Consider the following 18,333-nt stretch of genomic DNA (forward strand, 5'->3'; position numbering starts at 1 on the left):
TCTAAGTCTAAGTCTAGCTGTAGTAGTATTTTGGCTAGATATGATCATATTTATGAAATATATAATATAATTGTTTCCGGTATAGCCATACATTTTATAGTACACAATTCTTGTATATTCTCATACGATTATTGGACAAAGTACATTCTCAAGATAGTGCAAGATGATTCGAAAGGATAAAACAATGAGCTGGCAAGAAGGTATGGGAGTGCTCAGGTATCATCCGGTGGACCAGTGTAGATCCATTTAAAGAGCCCCTATTTTATTACCAGGTGGGAGTGTGATGAGCCATTACAAGCCATTCAAAATCTGCCCTGCAGATGGAGTGCCCACTGAGATGTATGACGGAAAGATAAGCCTATCAGTTCCTACATTCCAGTTACTGCTTGACGGAGTAGTATGTATTGGCGCCTAACTGTCTGTACCGGTATATTAGTCAACTTGGTTAATATTCTTTCTAAACCAGTAATGTAAGTATCTTTGTGTGACTTGAGAGAGGGCGTGTGTGCACCCCATGATCGCTGCCATCACGACCCTCACCTTGGTAGACAAAATAGTAAATTCCAAGAAAATTTATCAGTTTACATATAAAAGTATAATTTATTAATTAATTTGTTTGTTTAAAAATCTTCAAATATTCCCCCAAAAGGTTTTTCTCTAAGACCGAAGCATTTCGTCAAATTTAGTTAAAAAAGGTTATTGATCCCACTGCTGGACCTAGCAGTGAAAGCTGATCTTTAAGGAGAACCAGACCCCAACAGACAATTGTCCATTGGTTTTACACCTGGGATGCAACACAACTGTCCTCCGCTTATTGAAACTGAACTGAAGGGCGTTTACTGGAGAGTCAGCAGCCCAACCCGTAAAACGAATACAAACCAAAAGCATTTCTTTTTTAAGGCAGGGTCATGCATGGGGTTGTGTTCTCCTTAAGGTCAGAACCTAGCACTTTCAGCAATTTACCATCTTTATTTTACACAACATATTCAACATACAGCAAGTATTAGCCTAGCCATGTATACCCTTGGGTAACTATTAATCAAACTACTACTATTATACTACTATTAATCAAAACTATGAAATCACAAACTTTGATCACAAACCACCTTTTATCGGTGCCCACGTGTCAGACTGCTCTTCTGAAAAGTAAGCACAACAATGTTTCTCCACACCTATTACTCTTCTAATGTAACAAAAGCACATTGACTTCAGGTATACACAGTACACAAAACCTGTTCAGCTGCACTCGGCTGCATGCTCCTCCTAGAAGCTCCCTGCTCGGGTCCGTTCTGTTATCAAGATAACGTCACAGTAATTGCAGCAATACATAATATAAAAAAGGGTGAAATTTTTTGACAGCCCCTCATTAAATCGGGTTTGCCTGTCATCAGCAAACATCACGTGATGGCAGCACCCTGTCCTTACACGCCTGCACACACACACACACACACACACACACACACACACACACACACACACACACACACAACAAGCCTTGTATAGACAACGGTCGACGAAGGCAGTTGTGACAGCCTTGTTGTTGTGGGTGTGTGCGTGTGTATGCGTTCCTCCTCCGAGCTCCTTGGTTAATCTACTAGAGGTCTCTGCTGGCCTGCTAGGGCCCATCAATCCCCGCTTCCAATCCATGCTCGTCCTCATAGCGTTGAGGGTCCATGGCGTGCGTGGCGGGGCTGCGCTGCCATCGTGCTCCTTGACGCAGAGACCACCATGTCTTGTGGAGTTCGTCTGGGGTTTCTCTTCCCCCCCTTCAGCCTTTCAGGATCTTCTCCTTGAGGAGGTCCAGGATCACCTGCCTCTCTTGGCTCTCCAGCCGGAACCTCCGCTCCCTCTCCTTCCTCTCCTCCTCAAGACGCTCTCGCTCCAGGCTGATCTTACCTGCGGGAGTACCAGTCATTGCCGCACTCTAGTTACAAGAGGAATAAGATGACGTTTGCTTATTGTGGCCGCCATTGCTCCAGGGTGTGACCGATTAATGCAAATATAATTCCTATTCGGATGGTCTTTAATGGTGTTGAAATCACCAACATCATCCTCTTTGTATCGGCATGCCTTTGGTCACCAAAAAAGTTTGAGCTGCAAGAGGACTTACAGTAAATCCGACAACCAATACCAGTTGTAGATAGATTTGTGTATAGATGACAACCTCTCTAGGCTAAACACATGCTATTGCATACATCATGTCTTACTGGCTGATATTGAGGCCCAGTCAGCAAATATCAAACAGGCTTAAAAATCGTACACTGATCAATGACTACAACGGTGACCTCGGTCAGGTCACACATGCAAAAGAGTGGTACAATGTGTGGTACAATGTGTGGTAGCTGGAAATAGATTAAATAAATAATAAGATCATATGCCTATTTGAATTATATCTACAACTCCAATATTGGACATGTGTGTCAATTCCCACTCTAACTCGTCTGGTGCTAGGTCAACGTGAGGGAAAAATATGAAACGCAAAGACTCTCACTCCTCTGAATCTCCAGCTCCTCCCTCCTCAGAGCCAGCTCCTCCTCCCTGATATGATGCTCCGCCTCTGTGCGTTTCTCCAGGAACCGGAGGGCCTCTGAGAAGCTGTGGTGGCAGCAGCACTGGTAGGAATGCCTGGAGCTGTGTACTGGCCCAGGCTCCTCAGCCGGGTCGTCCCCCTCCGAGTCTGCTCTGGGGGACACTGCAGGTGCTGGGCAGAGGAGGGGATGGGAAGGAGTAATCGATTAGCAAGTCGCAAGAAGCTGTTGATCAGCGGTTCAGCTATAGAGTATTCAATTGTATTGTGTTGATGTTTTGATGTCGTTAGTTAATGTTAAAGTAAAGTGCAGTGAGGATGATGTGGACGCATTTGAGGTTCATTCAGCCAATGCGTGGCTGCTTACAACTAGGTTGGGTAGCATCCTCTAGGCTTGCTATTATGCCGAGGGCGTTGATGTCTGGTTTGTCCTGTTCTGGTAGAAACACGTCTTCCAGTGCTGCTTTCCTGACCAACTCACTCGCCTCCTGTCAAGGATATGAAAAGATGTAAATTACGCTTATTTTCATGTTGTCAAACGGGGGTTCTTGTAGTACCCCAAGACTAGTTCATGGGGACACAATCTGAAAACTCAAATCAGTTGACTGAACACTAACTTGCAAGTTTTAATGGTATCCAAGTGAATATAAATATAGTTAATCTGATTTTAAAACCTTTTTAAAACATCATGCCATGATGTGCTTGGAATGCAGCATCAGAAAGCATCCTTGAATTCATTCTTCTGTTGGCAGAGATGTATTTCCCCCGGATATAATAGATGCTATTTTTGTTGCGGTGGTGGTTGAAAATGATAGCCATGGATTCAGTGGCTGACATCGCAGACTCTCACCTGGACTCTAGGGGTCTTTCGGCTGCTCTTCCCACCTTCCAAGTCCATCACTTCGTGGAGCAGGTCCTCTTTCTCGGCATACAGAGCGTCCGTTCCACTCCTGAAGAAAGGCACATGCAGACAATTTAGACATAAACAACCAACTGTTCAGGTCAGCACTATCTCCTCCCGCTACAATCTGAGTTGCGGGGGGGTTTGGGTTACATGGTAACCTAACACTGGCAGTCACAACTACATAAAGGGCCATTGGAGTCCATCATTACATCTGATCCTACGTTTTTAAACGTTTTGCATTCTTTGTGAAGAATTGGACCAGGCTCAATCCATAGCCCTACTATGTAACCCGCTACAACCCTTTTCATCTGCCGTAAGTTGTTTAGAGGTTTGGTTTCCCTATCATGGGTGCTTGCACTCACCTGCGCAGTCTGAAGAAGTCCTGTTTCTTGTAGTAGTCCAGCAGCAGCAGGGTTCTCTCGCGGCAGCGCCGTGCATCCACTTCAAAGTACTCATCCTGCATCGAGGCTGTAATGATCTCCGCAATGCGGGCCCAAAGCCTGACTGCAGGGCCCCCCCCCCCCCCCCCCCCCACACACACACACACACACACACACACACACACACACACACACGCACACGCACACGCACACGCACACGCACACACACACGCACACACACACGCACACACACACACGTTTAAGTGGTGACACCTAGTGCTGCTTTTCGAAAGCCACAGTGCTCCTCACACCGTCTTCCTTCGTGCTCTTCATCATAACTTCTATCGCATTATTAATTTTTTAAATAATGCTTAATGCTTTAATAATGCTTTAATATGGCTTTTCTAAGAAATATAACAAACTGATAGTGGGACCATTAATAATATCCAGGGCTTATAGTACGTTTTTGAAAGGGAAGTGAAGAGGCTCTATATATCCATTAAGAACAGCAATGTTTGTTTCATGTTAATCTCGGATCCAGCAGTACTACTATGCGTTTGTTCCGAGCAGAATGTCTCAGGGGATGGCACAGAGCCTGGGAAACAAACACTGAAGGGGGTGGAGCTACGCATGTTTGTTCTTCTGTTTTTAGATGTTTTCAGATGAGAAACTCTATTCAGAAGGGGATTTCTATAAATGTATTTCTACATTGGCAAGTCTATACGGTGTTGATTTGAAATTAAAACCATTTATTTTGTTCTAAAAAGATTGGTTTACAGATACTTGAGCTCCTCTACCCACTGGGAAAAGTTTACAAATATGAGGCAAAATAAAGCGAAACACCCCGTTCACAGTTTAGCTTGTCTTGAGTTATGAGGCTATCGGCGGGTTTCCATCAAAGGAGCAACAGACGATGTGCCACCTCACCGCTTGATTCTTTGGAGCTGAAGGGATTCTGGGCAATCACCTCCCGCAGCAGGATAATGTCATGACGAGCCGAGAACCGCACCTGGCGCTTCCGTGGGGGGGTGGCCAATGAGAACCCTGAGCAGACAACCAATAGAACAGACCGCACAAACCATCACTATAAAATGATGATACAGAATACAATTAAACGCACTACAAGATAAGAGAATGACACAGAAAACACTAGAACCCACTTTACCATAAAAAAATGACACAGAGAAGAATATAATGACCTACACTATACAATAATGACACAGAATAGAATAGAATGCACGACAACAACAAAAAAAAACTGAATATAATGGACTAAAACATGGAATAGACCACAATCAAATAGAATAACACTGCAGACTACATCGTCATTTGAAGACGTTATATTAGACTGGAAAATAATATAAATAAATAGAATGGACCACGTAAAAATTGCATAATATAATGAAACACATCATAACAGTGTAGAATGGACTACAATCTAATAGAATATCACGTAAATATCATAACTGATATTATATATATATTACTGAGCTATAGCTATTACTGAGTAACTACGTTTCCTTAAGCTCCTCTGCCTTTGAACGTGCAATTATAAAACCGGCGTAGAGTTTGTGATTGTATCTGCTCTTACAAAGCACCTGGTTATTTCCTGTATTTGTCCCGGTGTATGCAGGGCTTCAGGGGAAGTCCTAGCGAATGAAAAAGTTAGCCCAATAACCATATAACCTGCATCCAATCCTTGCAAGACAGTGGCTCAAAAGAACCCAAAACAACCCGCCATTCATGCTTGAAATAAGGTTATTGTGTTTTTTGGTGGTATTGCGTGTTCCATAATCGAATCGTGTGTGTGTGTGTGTGTGTGTGTGTGTGTGTGTGTGTGTGTGTGTGTGTTTACACACAATTAAACCTGTGTGGATGCCTCCATGACATTATGGAGGGTGTGTTTTAAGTCTGCCGTGGAACACACAGGTTGAAAACAATCAATATAGATTTTGATCAGTGTGTAGTACCCAACTATTACCGTTGCCGATCGCTATTTCCATCACACGTTCCACGTATCTTGTTATCATGTATCCATGGGCCAATGATTACGAGCAGAGTAGGGAGCCGATTACGAGTACTTCCGGGAGCGGGTACGTAAACTTCACGTCACTGTAGACGTAAAATCACCAGTACACGTTCCGTACTGACGAGTAGCCTGCAGACGTTAGCGTTGTATTGTATTGCGGTAACTCTAAACGGCCACATGGGGGAGACAGAGGACTGTGCTATCTTTAAGTATATATTATTGATGAACAGTTATGCCAAAGATTATATGTAATGTATATGAGGAGTCAGGAACATAGCCAGTATTAAACAGTACTTATTCTATAATAATGGTACTACTACGTCTACTGCTACTACTAGTACAACTTCTACTATTTAATAAAAAATATTATGTTATGAAAAATAAATGTATTTACTGTTTGTCCACAGTAACCCAAAACACTGCTTTGAATAAACCAAATGACCATAAAAAAGGCAATAATTTGATGGTGCTGGTTAATCTGTGTTGAGATATGGGTAGGCCTATTTTCCGGAGAGTGAGCATGCAATCTCCTGCATGGTGACAAGATGAGGCTGACCGCAGGCTGTTCATAGGGCCGAGGTCTGCCATCTCAGCCTCTCTAATCATTGTCTGACTCCCCTTTCTTTCTCTCTCGCCTCTCTCTTTTCTCTCGCTATAACCTTTCTCTTTCTCTCAGGTCCTCCGGCTCTCTCTCTCTCTCTCGCTCCCTCTCTCCCTCTCTCTCTCCCTCTCTCTCTCTCTCTCTCTCTCTCTCTCTCTCTCTCTCTCTCTCTGTCAGGCTCTGTCTTCCCCTCCCTTTCCCTTTATCTCTCTGTCTTTCTCTCCCTGTCCCTCCTCTTTCTCTCTCAATCGCTCTCTTTCCATCTCTCGCTCCCTCTCTTCTCCTCTCCATATCCCTCTGTCACCAGTGACCCGTGTTCATTGCTCCAGAGAACTAATTTCACTTACAGAACACACTTCAACCCACACTCTTCTCAGTAAAAACACACCAGAGATTACAATCAGAGTTGTTTGAGAGAGATCCTAAATGTATCTTTGACTGTGTAAAGCGACAATGTTTACCGCTGTAGATGTGTGGATTTGTTCTGGTTCCTTTGACCTAGTTAACCAGCAGCCTGAAGCAGGCGGTACCACCCATCTACACATTGTCTTCATCGTCATGTTGCGCTACTGATGAGGGGCTGTTACCCGGGCAGTTAAGGAACATAGAAGATTATATTCTCTATTTCAAAGAGAACACTGACCAGTTGGCCAACAGGAATTCCCAGGTGTAACATTGTTTTTGATATTATGTCCACCGATTAGTGCGAGATCTAGTACAAGATTTAGTACAAGAGGTTTTGCTGTATTTTCACCCTGTCAGGGTTATTGTGGTTAACACTGGGCAAGCAAAGATCCACCTCTCTGATTCAATCACCAGTTCATCACATTTGATGAGATATTATAGATAGAGTAGATATGAGATCATTGGGGTTTTCCCCCTCCTATGTTTCTACTTTTATTCCCTGCCCCAAATGCCACACGATCTCTCTCCCAAAGCTATACACGATTTCTTCATCGCCACAAAAAAAGTAAAGAATGTCAAGTCTCCAGATTGGAGATAAGTCTGTTTTATCAGAAGTGACATATCTGACCGAGTTATCTAATTTAATCTTGAAGAGCAGCAAAGAGTGACACCTCTTTCGCATTTGGGGACAGCGAAAAATTATGTGGACAAAAAAAAAGCATGAACCACTGTTACAGCTTATTTTTCTGCTTAATTTTTTCCCCGTTTCAATCTGGGAGCTTCTATTTGGCTTGCATGCAGCAGGCATAATGGAGCTGTCATTGGGCCTCCGACGTCTCTCTATTGTCACCCATAATGTGACAGTTTAACCGATGGCTTCAGTCACTCAGCCCATCGTCGCCAGTCGAATGTTAAACATGTTTTTTTTCCTTATTTATTCCCCCCCGCCCCTCTCTCAGTCTCATCCCCTCGACACCTTGGATTGCAGATTGCATGAAGATGGAACCCTGACCTGCCACGCTCCTATCTCTCTCTACTGCACCATCTCGTGACTCTCTGCTGAGGGGGGTTGGTTTCTGCACCGACCACGGCTGACCTGATCCCAACAAGTTTTTGGAGCTTTCGGTCGATCTGCATTTCTTTTTGTTTGTTTATTGTTGCCAAGGTTGCCAAGCCTCTGATGGTTGGCAGAATAGTTTGTTCATGTAATTGACAGAATAACCAGGAGGGTTGGGCGTCCTTTTTGAGGGAACGGGCTTGTGAAGTCTCTGGCGTGGAAAATGTGCTAATTACATCAATTAGACTTGACCTGTGCTGCTGACGTTATGGGAAGGTCAGGAATCAACGGTAAACAATGCATTGCATTGGTGTCAAAGTCTGCACACCTCCTGTTTGCAATGTCCTTCTCTCTCTTTTCAAACCCCCCTTTTTCTCCAATTCATACACATGACAAGATGTATGTCAAAAGATGAGAAATAATAAGCTAAAGCTCCAAACACACATATACACACATGCACACACGCTCCCCCCACACACACACACTCACACATAAACCTAAACACAGACACACAAACACAGCATGCACCTCTCCTTGCTTTGTCCATGTACTTTGACCACGACACCTGCAGCCTTACAAAAATATATATTTGGAAGAGAGTCAGAGAGAGAGAGAGAGACAGAGAGAGAGAGAGAAACAGAGAGAGAGGAGATAGAAGGGAGAAAGAAAGAGAGAAAGAGAGAAAAAAGATAGAGAAAGATAAAGAAAGAGATGAAGAGAGAACAAAATGAGAGAAAGATAAAGAAAGAGAGAGAACAAGAGACAGAGGGAAAGAAAGGGGAGTAGGTTTTGTAAAGATACTGTCTCTATGTGCTGGGAGCAAAACAATTAGTGTCGGCTGGGATCTTCAACCCAAGCACCCCCCCTGCATACTCTCCCTCCCTCATTCTCTCTCTCTCTGTCTCCCTCTCCTCTTCATTCATTCTCTCTCTCGCTCTTTCCCTGTATCTCTCTCTCTCTCCCTCCTTCTCTCTCTCACTCTCACTCCATCAGGTCCTCCCATCACTCTTCCCCTGGCAGAGCGCGGGGAGCAGACTCTCTCCTTTACAGCAAGAGGAGGAGAAGGAGGAGAAGAAGACTGGATGAAAGAGGGAGAAAGTAAAGGAAAAGCCACGACAAAGCCAGGAGGAGAACGAGGAGGAGGAAGAGGAGGAGGAGGAGGAGAAGAAAGCATAAAAGTGGAGGAGTGAAGTTCTGCAGATGTGTTCACGGGAGCATGTGTGACGTTGAGAGTTGGACAGAGTCACGGAGACAAGACACCAGAAGGAAGAGCGGGTCACAGAGGAGAGGAGGATAAGAAGAGGAGGAGGAGGAGGAGGAAGGGGTAGTTGCTTGGAGGGTGGGAAGGTGGGGGACACCTTTTTATTGTAAACATTTCTTTGGTGGAAGCGTTTTGGGAGGCTGTGCACCACCGGTTGCCTCCTCCTGGAATCCACTCCTGTCCTCTCCTGTCTCTCTCTCTCTCTATCCCACTCTCTCTCCCCTCATCTCCCGCCAAGCTCCCGCCGTGGGGTCTCAGCTCTCCATCTCCCTCCCCCCCTCCCTCGCTCCCTACCTCCCCCGCACCCTGCTGGGTGCTTCGGAGCTGCTGCGCACCGGGAGGATGTCTCGGAGTCGTCGCAGGGACTCGCCGCCACCGTCGCCGCCTCCTCCACCGCTGCTGGGAGTGCGCAGAGCGGGCGAGATGGAGCACGAGGAGGACGACCGGCCGGAGCGCGCGGAGCCGCTGTCCGACGCGGAGCGGGGGATCATCCAGGACACGTGGGGGCGCGTGTACGAGAACTGCGAGGACGTGGGCGTGTCTGTGCTGATAAGGTGAGAAGGCAGCGCGCTCGAATCCTCGCGGTGGTGTTTATTTGGTCGTTCGCGCGGGCGACGTAGTCCGTCTCTCTCTCGTCTCGATGAGTCTCATGCCTCGGCCGTGGTCAGATGTAAAGCAGTAGGTGTTCCGCCGGGATGTCACTGTAGTGTTAGTGCGTATCGTGCCAGTGGAACATCGAGGTCATCATTTAATATCCTCTTGGCTGAGGCTGGCACAGGCTCACCGCCTCGAGATGGGTTCTGAACAGGCTACTAAATATGGCTTGAACTGTTTAACATATTTGCATATTTCTATCGAGTCATTAAATCGATGGAAATATAAATATGCAAATTGTGTTGAAGATTGGATATTTTCTGGTGCTAACAAGATCCTATCTAATATACCCTAGCTAATTATAACGAAGCCTTGCAGCAGCCTGCAAAAAGTCCTGTTTTTATTATAAAGCTGCACAACTGGGTTAGAGTTGCTTTACTCCGCACGGGGTGTGCTTTCAAATAGAACAGACAGAACAGTCTGATATGATGGTATGACACACAGGCATGCAATTAAACCTGTAGAAATGTCGAAAACCTGTTAGTAAAAAAGCGTTTGTTTCCTCATCCATGCATAGTTTGGACGCAAATATACCGAAGATGAATCCTGCAGTGATGCTGATAAACATTTGAATTATAGTTTTATTGTGCTTAAGCCTACCATAACAAATGCATTATTTGTATTTACAGTGTATTTTATTGACTTTGATTGTGGACCTTTGGGGACATTCTTGACGTCGCATATCTGTGGTCCCCCCCACACATGACAGTTTAAGTGGGAAGACTGGCCTTGTTAAAATGGGCCGTGTGTCTTAGCTACGGCGACTGGAATGAGTGAGAGCAGGGGATCTCTGTCCCAGGGTATGAGAACCTGTGATGGAAAGAATCCAAAGAGGGCATTGTTATGCACCCATATGCGTGCATCCATTTGTGCGTGTGTGTGTGTGTGTTTTGGATGTGCATGCATGCATGTGTAAGTAAGCTTAGTGTGTGCAGCTTTGTTTACAAGTGGTGAGCATGCACACGCATGTGTGTGTGCGTGTGTACTTCCCCAAGTGAATTTCTCCATCGATGCAGGTGAATGTGTAAGTAAGCATTGTGTCCATATTTGTGTGTGTATGTGTGTCCCTGTGGGTGGATGTCTGTATGTGCATATGGGTGCGTGTCCATGTGTGTGTGTGTGTATTGGCTCCTATCTGTTGATGACGGCAACAAGCTTTGGTCCTTCCACGTCTCACTCACTGTCTCCTCTCTGTTCTCTCTCTCATCTTCCCTGCTGAACCCCCTCTCCTCTTTAATTTTCCGGATCTATTAGGTCACACTTGTTTTCCCTCACTTTAAGTTTTTTTTTTTAGTTTTTACCTTTCTCTTCAGAAAAAGTAGCTATACCATGTGTTTCTTTTGTCATGGACAAAAGGAATTCTGAAATCAGTGTCACTGTGATGATCAGGAGAGGTACAAATGTTAAAACCCACAGAGGAACATCTCTTCTGCACTCTGTGTTTTGACATTGGTTTCACTTTGGCCAGTCATCAAATGAGGTTGGACCAAACCCTTCAACCTTGTGGGACATGAAACAAGGCAAGGGAAAAAATCCCCAGAGGGGAAAAAATATGAATTATTGAGAAGTGAGACAGAAGAGGTTTCAGGACGGTTAGGAGTTTAGAATGAACAGGGAAATTTAAATAATGAAATCAACAGAAAGAACCAGAACACAACGCACCCAAAGTTAAAGGTTGTCTCCTGCTGTTCATAGTACTGCCCAAAAAAACACAGAACATAACAGAAGACAGAAATATACCGTATTACAATTTCTTTATTAATTTTAAATTATATTAAAGGCACAGGGTGAAGACACATGCTGAGAAGAGATGGACCGATGTCAATTCTGGTGTGTGTACCTATACTAAATTAGACTGGTGTGTGTGTGTGTGTATGTGTGTGTGTGTGTGTGTGTGTGTCTGTGTGTGTGTCTATAAGTTACCTAATCTCACCCCATAGGCAAGAGCCTTGCATGGCTGGCTTTCTGCCTCTCCAATCCTGGCGCATTACATTCACCAAGTGAACACTTGATCTAAATCTCCATGCGTGTCCGTTTGCTCGGATGAATGGACAGAGTAGAACAGAAGAGCTGTGTCAAATACTCAGGGCTGATGTCGCCAATGCGTTCAAATGCAATTGCACCAATCAAGATTGAGAGCCCCTGCAGCAGAATACTGTGGTACATGCATGAAGCCGTTTATTACAAATGTGATAAGAAGTCTGAACGCATGGCTAACCTTTGAGGCATTGTGCCCTTTTGGTGGGATTCCAGTACACGAGGAGGACACGTGGATCGGAGGAGGGACTGATTGGTCGCATAAAAGGCCATAGCTCTCCCTCCGCCTCTGGCCTTAAATACTAATACTTGGATTATACCAGGATGAGACTGAACACTGCCCAAGTATTCTGAACGAAAAGGCTGCGGAACGGGGGTCTAAACAAGCAATCAGTATGCGGCCACACAAGCGTCTAATGCAGACGCTGTTCTTCAACCGCCACTGAAGATGGATCAAGGTTGGTCAAGTCTATTCTGCTGGGGGGGGCAGACCCCTCACAGGCCAATCAGAAAGTGATTAACAGGCCCCACTAATGGCTCCTCCTTAGCTTTGATGAGTTCATTTAAATGCAGGGACAGGTGTCTGTACTTGTTCCATGTTCTCAGTCTGCGGGGTTCGTGCATCACATGGTGAAGAAAAAGGAATCCCAGAATGCCTCTGTGGTGGTGGTGGCGGCGTGGTGTCAGATGTGCAAACGGGATAACATTGTGTTGCCTACACTCATTCGTACCGTCATCTTGATTAGGAATGTAAGTAATGTGTTTTTTGTCCAGCAGCCGTTGAAAAGTCAGTGTGCGCTATACAAACACCTGTAGGCTACACCCTTGCGCAAAATAGGCAAACATTTGACAAGGGGAGGGGGGGTTCCAAAATCACGCCGGTATTCCCATTGAAGTATTGCTCTACGTAAATATTGATATTATTCAGACATTCTGTTCTCTCTTTGTGAGACTATCATACAATGGTAGACACTATGCTGGACACACAAAAGCTGAGAAGAAAAGAAAAAATTGTTCTCCTTGTCTGGTGATATGGCCTTTGAGCCTTTTATTCATCGGGTCCTGACCATCCGCCACAGTGGATTCATTGTTTATCAAAGCATTAAGAAGAGGCAAACTCCATGTGAGGGAAAATTGACTGAGTGACCTTTTTGTCAGGAGGAAAAGCAAAGCCCCTCTTCTCGCTCTCTTCAAAGCGATGCGGCTAACTTTCATGCTTATCTACTCAACCCACCAGCTAGTATAACCATTTGTTATTCTTCCTGCAAAAGGGTCGAGCGAGAGAGAGAGAGAGCGGCAGAGCAATCACAGAACAGGCTTGTGTTGCTTCTGGCAAGACGGGACCTGAGCTCACCTGCTGTGTCCAAAGGATCTGAGGAATGGTGAATTTAGCGTAGCAAGCTAGCAAGCCCAGGGCACCTCAAACTCACCCTGGAGGATCCAAATGAGTGTGAGTATGTGTGTGTGTCTCTCTCTATGTGTTTATGTGTGGAAGTCTACCTGTGGTATCAATGTGGATGTTTTTATCTGTAAAATCGGCGTATAGTTCATCATCATAAATATATGGCCTGTTAAGCCCTTTGAGACTGTACCGGTTATTCATTTACAAATAAAATACAATTGAATTTAATAGAATCACCAGGGCCACGCCTTTCAGATCCACCTCCCTTCACATCCTGGTCCAGCATGCCAGATGCGCACTTCTGGTGTCCTTCTCCAGCATGTCCACATACGTTATCCTCCAGGCCCCTTGTATGGCACTATTAGCGTGGGTTCCCAGAGGACAAGATTTGAAGAGATGAAGTTAGGAGGGAACTGGCTGTGGCCCACGAGCCCCAGGAAGTCGATGGTGTCTGTTTCGCCATCAGGGGGTTGACCTTGGCGCAAGTGTGCTACTATGACCTGCTGAGTGCTTGAACTAGCTTCTCGGGAATGCCATATGGCCTCAGAAAGCAGATGAATTTGCCTCGGTGGGTTATAATTATTGATGTACCAAAGGCAGTCTTGAAATCCACAAAGGACATGATTGCTGGGAGGTTACCTGTCCGCTGTTCCTTTGATGTTCCCTCTCATAGCCGGGACCCACATGGCGTTCACTCACTTCTCACTGAGGCCTCTCTGGGGCATCCGGCACAACCAGGCGTCCGGCACAGGCTGACGGCGGTGGAGAATCCTCCTCTTAAAAGTTTTGGTAGGAGCTGAGCTGCTAAATTCCCTCTATAGTGGTCAGTCCTGGTTAACTCACCAGGCTTTGGGATCCGGATGATGTTGACAAGGTTCCGCTGGTCCAGTGGTTCTCTGGCATCATAGGCTGGGTTGATGAAGTCCAGTACGATGCTGTCAACTGGAACATACTTCAGCACCTCTGGAACCCCTCCATCCTGACGGCAGCTCTTGCCCCGCTTCAGGGATGGGTTTGACTTCTCGTTCTCTGTCTGTGTAAATAGGCAATCATCCATAGGGAGGTCTGTGAGAACGTGGCCAATTTTCTTCTTTGTGTGTTTTTCTTTCAAAACATTTTTTGAACAAAAGGTGCTGTGTCATTTTGTTCGTGAACATAATGGCTGCAAGCTATTTCTCCCATGACTTGTGTCAAACTACTATGGAAACTTTTTATATTGTCCAAGCCTGCATACACTACACTTCTGTTAATGAAGTTGATGGGAGCACCCGGACATACCTCGCTAAAGCTCTCAAACAAAACAAGACCATCAAACTGACGCATCGTACCACACAACGACTCACTTCTCCCCTCTCTCTCTCTCTCTCTCTTTCTCTCTGCTTACATTTACCCTGGAGGTAGCAGAAGAAAATAGTTGAGATCTCAGTCCATGTAAACAGTGGTTAGAGTTCCACAGACGTCAGAGTCATCATTCACAGTGTTATTGTCCTGTCCTCATAGTCAGAATTCAGTGGGCCATTCATAAGGTCCGGGAAATGCTCTCACATGAAAGCTAGGAAGGGAAGTAACAAAGCTTTGCACATTGCAGTGTATGATTAATAATAAATAAATAGAAATCAGTCTATTCGGACCTGGTGTGTTATTGCTGGTAATATTTTCACAAAACTAAAGCAGTGTGAAGCCTCTCAACTAAAATGAAAAAAATATTAATGTTTTATCTGTTGGACCTACCATCCATAATTGATGCCCAGCAACAGTTTCATGTTTTGGTTTTGTTGATGTCACTAGAAAACTCGAAGCGCATTAATTAAATCAAAGGTAAATCAAGCAGCCGTGCTGTTCACCCTGTATACCTTATCACATCTCTACACGTACACTTCAGCATGGCTGCAAAATATGGAGAACAAAACGTGAACTCAATATACCCACTATACACATACAATTTTGTCTACTAGCCAAAACACATCATCACATTCTTTGATTTCTCGATTATACTATTTACAGTTGAGAATTTCCTTTGCCGGTCCTTGAAATCATCAGCTGCCAAAATTATGTTTTTCAGTTTGAATGTGCACATTAGTCATTGTTGCAGGCTATATGATATTTATACAGATATATACAGTCTGAATGAACATGGTGATGCAGATAATTCTAAATCGTTGGTTTAAACATTTAACTGTGAAACAACCAATAAGATAGAGGACGATGTTGGGGTTACAATTTACATATTGACCTTGACAAACATATTGATCAACAAAAATATTGAATTGCCTAATAAATTGCCAAACCAAAAATCAAGGTTTATTTCTTATTACCGTAAGTAATGTGCATTTTTCCATATCTGATATAAGAATGGAACACTTAAAGTCCCAGTTATTCAGTTTGCCGTTTGTGGCCTTCAGTTCTCGCCTCACCTCACAGGAAACCGTTTAATAACCTAACCTTGTTTTGTTTGTTCCCTTTCCAATCTCACACTCTCTCTTCCCTGCCCGGCCTCTGAGACTTGGCTCACGACGTGCTCAGCAGAAAATCAGCCCTGATAAGAAAAGTGCTGTTCGCTCATCGAGGTCTATAGAACACCTGCCTCCAATTACACTCAACGAGACTTAACAATCTTATCTGTTGTCTTCTCATCAGCACTACTTCACCGTTTCCCCAGCCTGCCAATCACCCCTCGTTGTAGCCATGGCGCCAAGGGATGTCTTTTGGTTCCGCCGTCAGTCAAGAGGGAGGGGGAGGGAGAGAGCAAGGGGGGAGGGAGAGTGGAGAAAGAGAGGGGGGGGGAGTGAGGATAGTTGAGAGGGAGATGGAGCTAGAGGGGAGAGAGCGAGGGGGGAGGGAGAGAGGAGAGCGTGAGAGAGTCAAGAGGGTAGAAGGGAGGGAGAGGAGAGAACGCAAGTTAAAGAGTGAGAAAGGTAGAGCGAGTGAGAGCTAGAGAGAGAGAGCGGATAGACAGTGAGAGCTAGAGAAAGAGAGGAAACGTAAACATTTGAGTGGAGTATTATCATATAAAAGGAAACCAGCGACAAGGGTCTTAATTGGCTCCTGGTTATTTAAAGCCTTGCCATTGGCTCGACTCTCCAGAGCTTGCGGCAGCCTGCCGGTCCCATAAGGCGACCGGGGAAAGGAGCAACGTCTACTGCGAGAAATGTGAAACACAATGGCTCCATAGCCTCGGGACATTCATCTCCCCAACGGAGGGTGTCTCCATGGAGCTTGAGTGCTCATCAGACCGCAGCCAGGAGTTCCTCTTTGTTTCGAGACGATTCTCTGCCTCGCCTCCCTCCAGGTTTCTAATTAGCTCAGCCCCTCCAGGTTTCTAATTGGCTCAGCCTCGACCTGATGCAGGGTCCTAATGGGCTCAGCCTCTCCAGGTTCCTAATGGGCTCAGCCTCTCCGGGTCTCTGTTGGGCTCTGCCTCACCATGTAGAGGTCCTGTGTAAAGAAAGGGACTGAGAGATGTGTTGGTGGGGGGGGGCACAAAATCCCAGAGAGGGCCCCCCACAAAGTTGAGAGCCGGTACCTGACCGCACCTCACGCTTACTTCACATGTTTGTCCCTGTGTTTAACGCTGTTTTTGACAGACAGACATCGCTATAACGCTTGCAGCTCCTACTCCACCAGAAAATCACTTTATTGTTGTTATTGTTTATTAAATGCCCTTTTCCATTGTTTTTCTATCTGTGACCTTCTCTTTTATGAACCTCTTTCATCATTACTCAGTTTTCGGCTTCATTTCTTCCCTTTTGCAAACAAGCTATTTGGTCTAGCCAAGAACCTAGCTCTGGTCAGTCTAGACTCAATGTGACTTCCACTTTGCATCCGGATTCAAAACGCTTATGAAACTACGAAGCACCAATGGGACCTGAAAGCACCTGTTCTCTCTCTCCTCCGTTTCCCCCCAGGTTCTTTGTGAACTTCCCGTCGGCCAAGCAGTACTTCAGCCAGTTCCAGGACATGGAGGACCCGGAGGAGATGGAGAGGAGCTCCCAGCTGAGGCACCACGCACGCAGGGTGATGAACGCCATCAACACTGTGGTGGAGAACCTCCACGACCCAGAGAAGGTGTCCGCTGTGCTGGGTCTGGTAGGCAAGGCCCATGCCCTCAAACACAAGGTGGAGCCCATGTACTTCAAGGTGAGGACTTTCACAGCTGTAATGCATAGCGCCCGTGTATGGATGACACACACGGGTAGTTTGTGGAATAACTTTAATAGCTTTAGTACTGCTACCCTTGAAGAGACATTTCTAACCTCCCCCCTCTCTCTATCCTCCCCCCTCTCTGTCGCTATGTGTGTGTGTGTCTCTCTCTCTCTGCAACCTTCCTCTATCTTTCTTTCTCAATTGCTTCTATTTATCTCTCTCTTCATCCCTCCCTCTCCCTCTCCCTCTCTCCCCCCTCCTCTCTCACTCTCTCCCTTGACCCATCCTTTCTCTGTCTCTCTCTCCCTCCGTCCCCCTCCCTCCCGTGCAGATCCTGAGTGGGGTGATGTTGGAGGTGCTTTCAGAGGACTTTCCTGAGTTCTTCCCCACCGAGGTGCAGGAGGTCTGGAGCAAGCTGATGGGGGCGCTCTACTGGCACGTGACGGGCGCCTACACTGAGGTGGGCTGGGTCCAGGTGTCCAGCTCCGCCGTCTGAGTGGGCGAGGGGGAGGGGGGGAGGGGAGCTGTGTGTGGTGTCTTGGGGGAGAAATTACGAGTTATATAGGGGAAAGAAGATATGTTATGTTATGTTATGTTATAGAAGGATGCCTTGGTGAACGAGAATGGGGGTGCATGGGAGTGGGGGGGGTTGGTAGAGGGTCTGGGTCTAAAGTGTAACAGGTATCGATGGATTTTTCCAATGTTATATATGAAAAACAAAGTGTGTTTCTGTGTGTGTTTGGGGGGGGGGCATTGTAATTTGAAGGAGCATTAGAATGGGATGGGATCAGTATGTCATTTGTTTTTAATGGCCAGGTAATGTGACCATGCAGCTGCAGACTGTTAATAGAGTCTCTTCATGTTTTACTAGAGTAAACCTACTAGTGTAAACCTACTAGTGAACCTATGTTTAGGGACACCCCCCCCCCCCAC

The 18,333-nt window shown here is 45.6% G+C and overlaps 2 protein-coding genes across 2 annotated transcripts; one reads left to right on the top strand and one right to left on the bottom strand.

Moving 5' to 3' along the window:
• Positions 1–594: 594 nt before the first annotated feature.
• On the bottom strand, positions 595–5,897 carry LOC311340729 (uncharacterized protein). Its single transcript, XM_084465604.1, has 7 exons — positions 5,793–5,897; positions 4,739–4,855; positions 3,794–3,935; positions 3,378–3,477; positions 2,895–3,015; positions 2,492–2,701; positions 595–1,896 (listed from the first exon to the last, which is right to left on the bottom strand). The coding sequence occupies exons 1-7, from the start codon at positions 5,839–5,841 to the stop codon at positions 1,769–1,771; spliced, it is 867 nt and encodes a 288-aa protein (XP_084321730.1). The 5' UTR covers positions 5,842–5,897; the 3' UTR covers positions 595–1,768.
• A 3,222-nt stretch (positions 5,898–9,119) lies between these two features.
• Positions 9,120–17,896, top strand: cygb2 (cytoglobin 2; the record flags this gene model as incomplete). The annotated part of the gene is made up of 4 exons (XM_084465430.1): positions 9,120–9,135; positions 9,403–9,718; positions 17,163–17,394; positions 17,732–17,896. 4 exons carry the CDS (start codon positions 9,120–9,122, stop codon positions 17,894–17,896), a joined length of 729 nt encoding a protein of 242 aa, XP_084321556.1.
• Positions 17,897–18,333: the final 437 nt, after the last annotated feature.

The sequence above is a fragment of the Micromesistius poutassou genome, assembly GCF_964030765.1.
Source record: "Micromesistius poutassou genome assembly, chromosome: 3".
NCBI classification, from domain to species: Eukaryota; Metazoa; Chordata; class Actinopteri; order Gadiformes; family Gadidae; genus Micromesistius; species Micromesistius poutassou.

Bases quoted from the DNA above. Each gene is read 5' to 3' on its own strand.
- LOC311340729 (XM_084465604.1), bottom strand. From the start codon at position 5,841: ATGATAACAAGATACGTGGAACGTGTGATGGAAATAGCGATCGGCAAC. The intron at 3,936-4,738 runs GTGAGGTGGCAC...GGGGCCCTGCAG, and splicing joins CAGCTCCAAAGAATCAAGCG to TCAGGCTTTGGGCCCGCATT. The intron at 2,702-2,894 runs GTAAGCAGCCAC...TCCTCTGCCCAG, and splicing joins GGATGCTACCCAACCTAGTT to CACCTGCAGTGTCCCCCAGA.